The 13,176-nt window shown below is 39.4% G+C and overlaps 1 protein-coding gene across 1 annotated transcript; it reads left to right on the forward strand.

Annotated features, from left to right (window-relative positions):
• Nucleotides 1–664: 664 nt before the first annotated feature.
• Nucleotides 665–13,176, forward strand: LOC139471828 (uncharacterized). The gene is made up of 4 exons (XM_071254329.1): nucleotides 665–918; nucleotides 2,459–2,606; nucleotides 9,910–10,451; nucleotides 12,743–13,176. Exons 1-4 carry the CDS (start codon nucleotides 671–673, stop codon nucleotides 12,813–12,815), a joined length of 1,011 nt encoding a protein of 336 aa, XP_071110430.1. The 5' UTR covers nucleotides 665–670; the 3' UTR covers nucleotides 12,816–13,176.

Genomic DNA, 13,176 nt, shown 5'->3' on the forward strand with positions numbered 1-13,176 from the left:
GGATGCTGAAGAAGTTGAAGAAAAGTTGGATATTCTGAGTCTCAAGTCGTAATTGAAAAAAATGAACAGAGTTTTCATTTGGAAGAAAGGCGATGTTAATTTTCGACCCGAGTGTGTGTGGCCTTGTGAAAAAGAAACCATGGTTGCATTACATTTCACGGAGTTGGAACTTTAGGTGGAAATATAAACTCTCTACAAAATATTGGTATTTTCATGCCGATCTTCGGTCGGTTCCAGCATTTTTGCCGTTAATGACTTCATCCTTAAAGATGACAAAGCACCTGTTCGTCGACCAAATGCCCTGAAAACCTGCTTCGGGGAAAGTTACATTTATGATATGAAAAATAAACTGAAAGCGACATCACGCGAATAATTATAGTCACGTGTAGACATAGCCATATTGTTCTGATATGTGACATAGTCACCGATAACGACTTTCCGGGCATTTTGGTCTTAGACAAAAGCATAATTAAACCGTCTTTCGGCTGTTATTTGCGGACTGAAAGGAGAAAAAATGTGAAAATATTAATGCGATTCGAACCCTTGTTGCGTGTGCGACAAACCTTTGAAGTAACGAGTTGAATACAAAGACTGAGTTGTCTCCCTTTTTAACTCTTTCGTGATTGAAAACAACATACACCCGAAGCATGGCGGTAATCTCAAATTCAACATGACAGACGGGAAACGAAAGAGATTGAGCTTAAAAAACAAGAAACCATCTGTTCCACGGGGTATATTTCCTGACAACGACAATAATGGGAACGTTTGTAAGAAGAGAAAGATTTCCAGTACCATGCGGTCTAATTCCAGTCCTAAAAACCTGGAGAACATCGCAGAAGGAAATGAAGATTCTGAAGAACCCGAAATTATCTGCCTCTCAGACGAGGAAACAGGCAATCGTAAACAAGTCCACCAAAGGTTTGAAGGAGAACACTCATGTATTTGTATATTGTTTGCGTTCCAGTGGTTTTCAATGTAATGCTCAATGAGATCCTTGTATAATGCCATAATATTGTAAAGGCATTGGATACTCGGATGGAGAACAAACGTAAGTCTAGATGTTGGTTAAATATTTCGAACTGGCTTCATTTCATCACACAAAACTTTCACATTAAATCAAATTGAATGTTGTGAAAGTGTTTCTGTATGTACCGACTTCTTTGTTAACCCTGTTCACCTTCGCGTTTCAACTTGGGAATCAGCATGTAAAAGTACATGGCAAACAATTGGCAAATTGATACAACTGTATATAATAATAATGTCTCTGGTACGGTAGTTTCTTGAGTACAGTGCACACTTTTTTCCCAAGAAAAACACAGCTGTGTAGAAAGGGGTGCGCATTATACTCGCCATAATGAGTTTTGATGTGTGTTTTTTCCCACCAATGCAAAGACATTACCATGAGCATGTAACACCGGAAATACCATGTCAACAAATCCGTACTGAAGTACGCAAATTAATCATGTAATGAAACTGTCTGGCTATAAAAAGTGTTCATTGTATATCTGGACTTATGTTTGTAACTTATTTCATTAATTTTTTTCAAAATTCCATTTATTATCATGATTATTGTTTTAATTAATTTCGGCGAAATCGTGTATGAAGCGATCGGAAGATCACACAACTCACCATTATTAACAGCAACCATGGTCAGATTACAGCTATTGACGCCTTGTAACAAACTTTAGTTGACAGAGAATGGATACATATATCATAAATGCCATACTTTGACTCGTTAAAAGTCATATTTGTTAGAGTTTTGATGATTCTATGTCAACACATAGTTCTCGCGGTCACCTGCACAGGAGCCTCAGCGGTGAATGGTCAAATTGTTCCAAGTGAACCAAGTAATCCCTGGATGCCTAGCAGAACAAAAAATACAATTTAAACGGTAAATCAACATGTCAGGTGATTTTTTTTTGTCTCAAATTTCAAATTTGTACTGACAAAGTTTCTTCATCTGTTCGTTTACCGGAATTCTCTGAAGGGGTACAGTGTCATTTTTTTTCTGCACATAATATTCGAATTAACTGAAGCCGTTAGAGGGGATTGCGCATGATACTTGGGTGCTCACTATACTCAAGAAAATATGGTAGATCTATGCACTGTCACGACTATATGGAATGCATGTGATGAGTGTGTTCAGTGGTGTTTGGTTTGATAAATGTTATTGTTTATGAATGATAAGTTTTGTTGTAACCTTTCATGCGTGACCTCAGCAAGGTCACAGTTATCCAATCAAACAAATAAAACTTAGTAAACCTTGTGACATACAGACCTCACGACCTGTCTCTTCACCCATGGGTAATAAGGAAAGGTAGCTGGGGTATATTTGTGTCGTGCCTGTGCTGACAATTTAGTTTTCATCTAGTGAGCTGATATTTATTTTGGATGGGTTATTTACCCTAGATCTACTGAAAATGCATCCAGAAGATAATAAGCTTATGTTGTTTTTCAGAAGCAGTGATACAGTGGTTGCATCAATTCTAGATGTTCCTGACAAACAGTTAAGAGAATTGAGAAGAAGATTACTTGAACTAAGAAGACAGGAGTCGGAGACAGGATACATACAAGAGTTGCCCGAACTTAAACTGATGGAAAAACAGGTTTGTTATCATGGCTATTGTTATCATCACTGATCATGCTTATTTATAACCTTGATAACCACATCCTGGGTCTAGTGCTCAGACAGCAGATGTTCGATGTATTGATTTGTGGCCGTGTCATACCAAAAGACATTATGAATGGTACTTGTTGTTACCCTGTCTGGCGCTCGGCATTAAGGGACTGAAACAAGGACTGGTCGGCTCGGAGTCAGTATACTGTGTCTAAGTGGGGTATTCAAGTTAAACTGTGGCATGGTTTCTCATTGGGCTAGCAGTATGCGCAAGGGGTGTGCGATATAACTGGTGTACCGGTATATTGCAGTACGTCCGTCAGTAATACTGTGCACATTTTGCAATACAGCTGATACAGTACATTCCCAATACAATGTATTAATATTTTTGGTATAAATGGAACAGTTGAATAGACGAATGAATATATAATTATATAAATTGTATCTACCATCATGAGATATTTAGATGGACTGGGTTTCTATCTAAACCATGTAGCAGCCTTAGAAATTGGCACTAGTCCTTAAGTCCTTGCTACACTGCCCAGTAGTAAAGGTATCCTAAGGACCAGTAGAAAGTTGCCATTATTAAGGGTTTTTCTATATGTTATCAGAAGGACTAGTGAACTGAAACTATTAGTTTCTACTGCTGTGCAGCCACACTTCAAGTTGTTAACCTTAATTATTCCATATTGATGATGTAATAGGTAGTCTTGTTTATCCATACTACCCCTCTGACAATCTGAAGTCTGGATTATTCAATGGATTACCATTTGAACAGTACAAATATGAATAATTTGGGCCCCAATATGTAAATTGCAATATTTTTTGCAATACAGCTCTCCGTATTGCAATATATTGCAATATGATTTATGTGCCAGTATGCCAAGCCCAGTATGCCTGTCACTGTATGCATGAAAGTGCAATAAGCTTGAACACGACATTAAAACCTCATTTCACCTGATCTATCGGGTGTCTAGCCGGGAGCGCCACATTTCAGAAATGGCTATTGCCGGTAGAGCCACATTTTCAGCTGAGTGCATTTCACCTATTTTAGCGGGTAATTAATTAATCCGATTACCGATACCTTTAAATGAGTGTCCCACATTTAAATTACTAAGCGTGGTGTTCTTTAGAGATACCTTTAAATGAGTGTCCCACATTTAAATTACTAAGCGTGGTGTTACTTACTTACTTACTTTGGAGATTTAACGTGCGCTTTCCGACTGATGCGTATTTCGCACACGGGCCCGGCCAGGCCATTTAATGTGTTTCCGAAAGGGACGAAAGTGGTGTGTGCAACCCAAGAGGGGGCTTTAGGGGTTGCTTATATAGAATTTGGGAATTTTGAGATTTGGAATAAATGCTGATGGGGTTGGGGAGGAGAACTAAGGGAGCTGGGTATGGTGGATGATTGTTTGTTTATGTGATTTTGATTTGGTAGGTTATTATGGTTTTAGAGGCGTTTCATTAGTTCCGTTTTGATTAAGAATACGCCTAAGGCCTTGAAGTTTTCTAGTTTATTTTGTGGGTTTAGTATTGCTTCTAGAGTGAGAGCCTTGTTTAGATTGAGGGTGGTTTGTAATGCGGTTCGATGTGTTAGGTAGTGTGTGCAGTGGATGAGTGCGTGTTCTGGGGTTTCTGGTTGTTTGCAGTGTGGGCAGTTACCTGTAGTGTGTTTTTTTATTTTTTTTATGTGGTTATTTAGGTTGGTGTGTCCTGTTTGGAGTTTAGTGATTACTCTGTCGATTTTTTTTGATGGATGGAGAATTTTTGGTTTGGTTAGTGGTTTGCTGAGCACTCTTTTGATTTGGCTATTTGAGTTTAGATATAGGTTATGCCATTTTTTGTGATTTTTTGTTTGTTTACACTTTTAATTTCTGATTTTGAGATTGGTAAGTTTAAGCTTATTTCTGGGATTTTGAGGGATAGTTTAGCTGCTTTATCGGCGTTTTTATTACCGTATATTCCTACGTGGGCGGGTATCCACAAGAAGGTTATTTGTTTGCCTGCCTTAGTTAGGTCGTTGGAGCTTTTAAGTATTTGATTTATTAATTTAGGTCGGTTTTTGGTATTTTTGTTTTGGAGGGCTTGTAGTTCACTTAGGGAGTCAGTAAGTATTAGGATTTTTTGGTGGTTTTTGGATTCTTGATTGTGGAGGGCTGTTTGATTGTTTAGCTGGAGGATTGGGGAGGCGGGTTTCATGTTTTTATGTTTGAATACTATTCCTGTTGTTTTTTCTGAGTTAAGGGAGAAGCCCCATTTGTCAGCCCATTGTTGTATTTTATTAAGAGATTTTTGGAGTAGATATTCAACAAGATAAAGAAACTTGCCCAGAAGTGCCACCCGAACATCTACGAGGTAGTGAAGCTATTTCAGCGAGAACAGTCACTCAAAGAGGTTGCAGTCCTGAGACTCTCTCACCAGTGGTCAGAACCTTCACGAAGAAAGAAGTACATGGCAATCGATGCACGTATTGCGTCCCTCAAGATCCAGCTCCTGAACCAACACCTGAGTGAGATGGAATATGCTGACCACGTGGGTGACCTCCTTCATCTGCAGTTATGATCCATTATGATATTCATATGCTATTCATATTCATCAATGTAAAGTTCTGATGAATATGTTATCCTTGTTGAATAAGAAATGAGAAAACAAGACTTGTTTTGTTATATACGGTAACCTGTTAGAATCACAAAGCATGTTTTGACAGCATAGCCGTGAGAGCCACATTATACAATCACGCAACCATAACCATTGCCGGGAGCGCCACATCAATTTGGGCTATCTATTTTCGAAATGTGGCTTTGCCGGCCTGTAACCATCTATCGTCATGGTAATATAGTCAGTGGTGTGGCAATATCATGAAATTATATTGATCGGTGACAAAATCAAGAGAATATTTGAATCTACAGTTAAATGTGCTGATACAGGGATGCATCTTGGATTCCGAGGTAAATATAATATGGTCCGTTTTCTCAAGGCAACATTGTCCACTAGATCATATCAAATTCTAGTTTACTCTTGCCTTTTCAAGCTGACTTTACTGTGCTAGAAACCACTTTACACGATCGTCATCCAGGTTCCCAAAACATGGCCGTTGTTTTGGCCACCCCCATATCCATGTTTAATTTCCTCTGAAATTATTCCAATAATTAAGCCAAGACAAATATTTGTTAGGTTTTTCGACTCTTACCAAGTTTCCAATCAACCTGATCAAGTACTATGTACATTTTATTGTTAGTGCAAACTTGATTGTATTCTAAGTAGAGCAACAGAATGCCTATCGCAGTGAAGGAGATGCAGTGCTATTCTGAGACAACCCATGCTGAGTGTTTCATGTTAACGCGATGTGCAGTGTTACTTGATACTGTTTAGTCTGCGAGTCTCGATTATTGTAAGAGCTAAATGTGACAGTAATAAGTATCTTTACTGTGGTGGTCTGTTATTTTATTTTTCTGTCAGTGTCAGGGATGAAATTTTGATTCTATATGTTATCTGATCGACCAGGTCATCTTCTATGGTAGTGACCATCTTTGTGAAGCAATTAATAACTAGTACAGCGATCTTGGAGAGTGTGTCATCACAAGGGCTAGCGCCATGATGGCAAGGGCGGAAATGTTTGATGAAGGCTCTCTTGCCTCAGGAAGATGCTGTGGTCTATCAGAGGTTTCAAACAGCTGGTTTGACAGGCGGATCAATACGGAAGCTGATACATTTAGAAAACTACTTCTATTGTCATCATAGTCCAAAGGCCTTTTGAAATAATGATGAATACAATATTGAATGTCAGAGGCAATACATTTTCAGGGAAATACTCGGTACAACAATAGTGTATTACGAGTGTTAGAGACAACAGAGATCTTGTAATCTTGCGTCACAATGAGCTATGTGATATTTACAGTGTTTACAACAGTGATGTAAGGTGTAAAACTAAACCTTGCAAGGCTGACTTAATTTTCTTTTAATCCAGTTAAGGTTGGCTTATGAAGTATCTGTCCTTCACACTTTCAGTAAAGTATAATGATCATGATGGTGTAAGCAAATGGTGTTTGGGCAAATGCAGTATTATGTTTTGTAAAAGAGGTTCAGGTTCACGTTGACAACCCATTCAAAACATTGGAGTCGACCCTGGCTGCTTCACTCAACAATCATGGTGACCTGTGAAGACCCGGGGTAGAAAAGGTCTTCAGCAACCCATACTTGCCGTAAAAGGTGACTGTGCTTGTACTTTTGTAGTAAGAGGCGACTAATGGGATCAGGTGGTCAGACTCACTGACTTGGTTGATGTCATGTCATCGTATCCCAATTGTGTGGATTGATGCTCATGATGTCAATCACCGGATTGTCTGGTCCAGACTTGATTATTTACAGACCGCCGTCATATAGCTGGAATATTGCTGAATGCGGCATTAAACAACAAACAAACAAACAAACAACCAATAATCACAGTAGAAACCAGCTGTACATAATGTATTTTTGATGTAGAGTTACCTGTAGATTTAACCTTGCAGAATTAAACATTTGAAACCTCACACTGCACGCTCAGTTCCAAATTCAATCTAGTACGGTTATTTCCTGTATGTCTATCACCTATTTATTTTTAAATTGGTTGTTTTAAACAAATGTTCTTATGGCTAGATCACAGAAAACCGGATACCTTCCGCCATTTTGGTAAGGTTTGGCGCAAGCTCCTTCCTTAGTTACGGTTTGTAAGTTTGTCAGCTTCCATTTTGACCGTCTTGTAACATTAAAAGGGGCTTTTGGGGCCTTGCCTTCTACACAAGCATTTGTGATTAAAGCTTTTGTAAGTAAATGCCATTTTCAGTCACTAAAGTTAATAAAAAACACTATGTGTTTGTTGAAAGGTAGCCCCTATGCTTGTAACTGATGAGGTTGCCTCGTGCCATCAGAGTTAAAGATTGTGAGATGACATGAATGTAGGCATAGGCTTTTCACCAGTTGCCATGTCGACAACCCATCCACCATCTTCAAAGTGAGCGTCTGGAGGCCGAACAAAGACTTACTGAACATGTTTACTTGAGTTAACTTTGTAATGATTAGCAGAAATTCAGACTGACATGACATTGTCTGTTGAGTGGCACATATGAATATTGTGATGCGCCATCATAGAGTCAGAAACTGAAGGGTCAAGGACGCAACCACTGGCAAAATGAAGTACCACATTATCAAATTCAACAAACAATGGCATAGAAACTGTTGCTCACACTTGATTGAATAGCAGTCTCTTTAGACCAGATATTTTAACTTTAGTCCTATTGACAGTTTGAATCCGATTTGAATGAATTTGGATGAAATAGTATCTGATCAAACTTACTTGTGTTTGTCAAATCCTTTTTTTTCATTTAAAACAAATACACAAGCTATTATCAAGATCATGTTAATAACTTGATCTACATTTAGTAATATTTTGTGTATTTGATTTTTGAAATTGGCTGAATATGACTTTATCTTAAACGTGTTAACTCTTTCATCACTGGCTGCCCCAGAGTTATGTCCCTTGAAACCCTGCAGTCCCTGACACTGACAAGGCCTGTACACTGGCCTCCCTGGCAGTATTATTGGAAAATCACACCATCATTTTTGATGCACTTTTTCTACCAGAAACTTGCTTTTAATATACATTGATCATATACCATTGTAAAGAGGATTAAGTATACTTTAATATTCTTTGTTGTTATTGTCTCTAACCTTTGTCATTATCTAATTACAGGTGTTTACAAGTGAAATAAAACTTGAAAACACTGAAAAAATGAAAACAGACAATGAATTTTGGCTCAAATTGTATTAAAAATCACAAAACTAAATCACAGATACAAGGTAAACATAACACAGTGGTCTTGTCATCTTGGACGGCACAGGTAATCGCAGGTGTTACAGGTAAATTCTCTTCATGCACATCTGTAAACAAATAAACAAGTTTACAACTCTTGGTACTGACTTTGTTTTCTATACTGATGTCACATATTACTTATGATACACCTACAGCCTCTTAGGTAAACTCGTTAACACAGGTAAACTTGTTAACGCAGGTAAACTCGTTAACACAGGTAAAAACAAATATTTGATTTATTTTGTTCTTTTTCAGGATTTGAAACAAAAATTAAGTATTTAAGTTTTTAAAAAGTAATTTATCACATTACATGAACATTGAACCACAGCTACTATAAGAATGACATCACAGGGAAGATATCACAGATTGATCTGAAGAGGGAAAGATTGTAAAAGGACAGAAAGATCGTAAATTCAAGTTCTGCAAATATAAAAGTTGTGATAACATATTTACAATACACTGCTATTTACAACTGCATAATAAATTAAATCAGTACTTTATTAAATCAATCAATAAATAAATAATTTATACAGTTACTAAAATTTAAATTAAGCTGTAAAAAACAAGAGAACAAACATGATTATAGAAATAAATTTTATTCAAATTGAGCGAAATATAAGGACATACGACAAACCGGCAAACTACAATTCGGATTGCGATCAGAAAAATAAATTAAAAAAAAAGAAACAAATACGTCATGCCACTCACCTTTGTTGTTGTTGTGATCGCTCGTTCACGTGTAGGCTGCATTCTCATTCGTCGCACTGATAATCTGTTCAAACACAGAATCATTGTAAAACAGTTGGAAAAAATCAATAGCATGACTCTTCACTCACCGTACGTGTCAATATATATATATTCTTGAGTCCGGTCGCCTCTTCAAAATCCCTCATGTCTCCACTGTTGTGATCCCTCTGCCACTCCCATTCTTGAAAGTTGGCGGGGGGGACACCTCGTCGAAACCGTCAAAATCTTCACCAAAATATTCGCGAAATTCCCTCTCCCCTTCGCTTAAATTATTCAATTCAAACACATTATTATTCCCGATAGAGTCGTTGTTAATCATCTGATCGCTATCCGAATCGTAGTTGGCCGCCATTACGCTTGATTTACGATTCAAGCGAGAAAAATACCTGTCGCGAAAACAGGTGACATCCGCGATTTTCGCGCCAAAAAGACGGGGAAATTCCATAGAATGACGTGTCAATCACGTGTAGATCTCGTTTCCATATTTAGAACGAGATTACACACGAGAAAGGAAGTAGAAAGAGCGATTTTGTAAACACGCTCGCGCCGCCCGATTTATCGGGCAGCCGGGTGTGGGGCTTGGACTGTTCTCGCCCGATTTTTCGGGCAGCCGGGTACTGGGACACGGTTTATGCTGCCCGATAAATCGGGCAGTCGGGGCGAAAGGGTTAACAAGGAATAATCTGCATTTCAGAAAAAAGATGGACCAAGGGAAACAACTCATGTTGCCTTATTGTCATCCAGTGATCAGGAGTACTCTCCCCTGCCTCAGATGTGTTCTGCATGTGCAAGGAGGAAACCAATAAATCATGATTTAAGCTCAGTCGTGAACTCAATACTAAATTCATCACAGAGCAATAACAGTTCTTCAGATTGCAATTCTCCAAAGGTAACCATGGTAACGGCCTCTAAAATGACTGAAAGCTGTTCACCACTGAAGCAAAGATCTTCCCCATCAGAATGTGATGAACATGATCAGGCTGTTGTCACTTCAAAATCATTTGTGTTAGATTCTGAAGATATGTCAGATTTTGAAGAAGATGTTCTGATGTTTGATACTAAAGAGACAGATAAGATGCAAAAACGTGAAAAAAGCAAAATAGTTTTAAAAAACCCAACACCGAACACACTGAAAGATGGACCCAGTTCATCTGTTGATGTTGAGACGTCAGCTCCTCGCTGTGAGGACAACATACTGTCTGCATGTCCGTTGTGTACCATGGAGTTTGGAAAAGGGTACGTAGAATATATAACCTGATCTAAAATGTTGGCAGCATAGATGGCCTAGTCCTCTGAGGCAGAATTACGTCCATTAGGCACGCCAGAAACCTATAACCGTTGGTTCAGTCCCAGTTCGCCCCAATTATGTTTCTAGGTTTGTCAGCAACATACCCGTGCTCGTGGGTTTCACCGAAGTGGTAAACGTCTAAGACCTTTCGGGCTTTCCTCCCACATTAAGCTGGCACACCGTGATATTACTGGAATACTGTTCAAAGCGGCATTAAACCCAACTCACTCTAAAATAAACAAATAGGGAGAATATATTGATATATATTTGATAGACATGTGAGCATGTCACGTTTGGCAGTGGAGTTGATGAACTGGAACATATCCCCTGTGTTTAATCGATAGTGTAATATGCCCTCATTAACCCATGATTGTCATTAGCATTCCTTGGGCACTTCTTCTGTTACTTCTTCAAGTTGACCAAAGGGGGGGATAATAATCATCGTCTGTAAACCAACAGCCCATAAAGATGTCGGACTTACACTCTTGTGCAGTCTGTGGAAAAAACTATACTCGAAGGGATAGTTTGCGCCGCCATTTCAGCACCACCCATTCTTCTAACCGTATCGAGTGTGCAATCTGCACAAAATCCTTCAAAAGGCCTGATGATGCACGGGCACACGTTAAACGTATACACAGACCTTCCCTGGAGGCCAACTGCAAAACGGGCGACTATCTGATTAAGAAGTCTGGAGGGAAGTCCTGCCACAACAGCAACGAGGCGATGAGGACACTGAACCATGGACGGTGTTCCCCCAACAGAACCGGGAACACCTAAAAAAAACCAAGCCGGTAATATCGCCGCAGAACTCGACAATATCCTGGAAGAATATAGGGAACTCCGACCGGGAGCTACCCACACGGACATTTTACCAACCAGTATGCTACTGACCTTGTGAGTTCCAGCATCCAGTGACTGGCACACTCAGCAGCCCGCTTCAGATTTACCCAGTGTGCCCTACCAGCCGTCTATTTCACCAAACACTAGACATATTATATGTACAATTTTATTCCATTTTGTCATATAATAAAAACACAACACATGTTTATTTCACCTTTTATTCAACTCTCTCGTTTTCACATATGACACATACAGAACATACAATGTTGAACAACTATAAACACTTATGTTCATCATAGGATGCAATTCGCATCCTTGCCTTAAATATCTTTGCAAAAATAACTGTCATTTAGAACAAATCAGTGTTCGACTAACGATCCTTATAACTAAATAGGTGTCTGTTTAAACCGGCAAGCCACTGGCCACCATTCACAACCATCACCGGCGACCCATCCAGGCCACCATTAACACATTCAGAAATAACACCGGCGACCAAAACAATAATTTGGTACGACTAGCATATTCAAACCGTCCATAAATGCATCAAACAGTCACAAAGCCATACACAACAACTGGCGACCACCCATCCCCGGCGGCACTAGTGAGTCGCCAAAACCTGCGACTATACATTACGCCACACCACCAGCGACCCACCACCGGCGTGTCGCCATAATGACACACCGCTTATCCGTCAAGTTACCAATGACAGACTTACACATCACGGAATTAACGACCTCACCGGTTTATTCAGGTATTTAAGGACGCACACGCCCCTAAGCAATTAGTCTGATGAGTGCAAGTCGCGCGAAACTAGTAACTATCCCTATTGCTTCCAGTAGCTACAGCGGCTGTCGGGTAGCCTAGTGGTTAAAGCGTTCGCTTGTCACGCCGAAGACCCGGGTTCGATTCCCGACATGGGTACAATGTGTGAAGCCCATTTCTGGTGTCCCCCGCCGTGATATTGCTGGAATATTGCTAAAAGCTGCGTAAACCATACTCACTCACTCCAATAGCTACTTATCTACTGGTGAAGCCCCACTAGTCAGTTTTTCTTCTGTTACTGGTATAAGATTTTTTATTTGGACCTGGTCAGAGTCCTCAAGTCTGCAGCAAATTATATATGCATGTATAATAGTTTTAATTTAATTAATTAATTGCACACTTTTCCTGATGTTTTATATTTATGCATTGATTGAAATATCAAAATACAATGTAAATGAATAAAATCAGAATTTAAGACAATTTAAGAAAAGAACTTTTTTCCCTATTTGCATGTCAGGTGCACTCTTTTTAAAATCCTGCATGTGCCTGTCGTCAGTTCATGAACACGACATCCAGATGATTTGCTCTGAACAATGTGTCCTGATGTCAATAGTTAGCATCTACCGCTCTCTTGCAGGACATCCCAACTGGACATAGATGGCCACATCGCTGCCTGCCTCTCAGCTGCTGGAGATGATGCCACATGGTGATCTGGACACCAAGCCTTCATCCTGTGAAGATCCGACTTAGAATGAGTCTTCAGAAACCCATGCTTGTCGTAAGAGGCGACGAACGGGACAGAGTGGTTAGACTCACTGATGTGGTTGATGCATATCAGTGTATCCAGTTGCATAGATTGATGTTCAGGGGTGGAAATTTGCCATTTCCCGACTCCCGGGGCAAGTAGAAATACGAGGTCGGGCAACAAAATCACTTACTTTAACTTGTCCGGAGGCAAGTAATATTGGAAATTACTATCACTGTCTACATGTCTAACTACTGGTAAAATGGTACAATAAATTAGCTGAGAGAAATTTCGTAATCGCGCTTTCGTAACATCGCCTGTTTTTT

Source organism: Haliotis cracherodii, unplaced genomic scaffold (assembly GCF_022045235.1).
Source record: "Haliotis cracherodii isolate W230 unplaced genomic scaffold, xgHalCrac1.p SCAF_23, whole genome shotgun sequence".
NCBI classification, from domain to species: Eukaryota; Metazoa; Mollusca; class Gastropoda; order Lepetellida; family Haliotidae; genus Haliotis; species Haliotis cracherodii.

Coding starts and splice junctions, on each gene's coding strand:
- LOC139471828 (XM_071254329.1), top strand. CDS start 671: ATGACAGACGGGAAACGAAAGAGATTGAGCTTAAAAAACAAGAAACCA. Junction 919..2,458: donor CGTAAACAAGTCCACCAAAG/GTTTGAAGGAGA, acceptor GTTGTTTTTCAG/AAGCAGTGATACAGTGGTTG. Junction 10,452..12,742: donor ACCATGGAGTTTGGAAAAGG/GTACGTAGAATA, acceptor GCTCTCTTGCAG/GACATCCCAACTGGACATAG.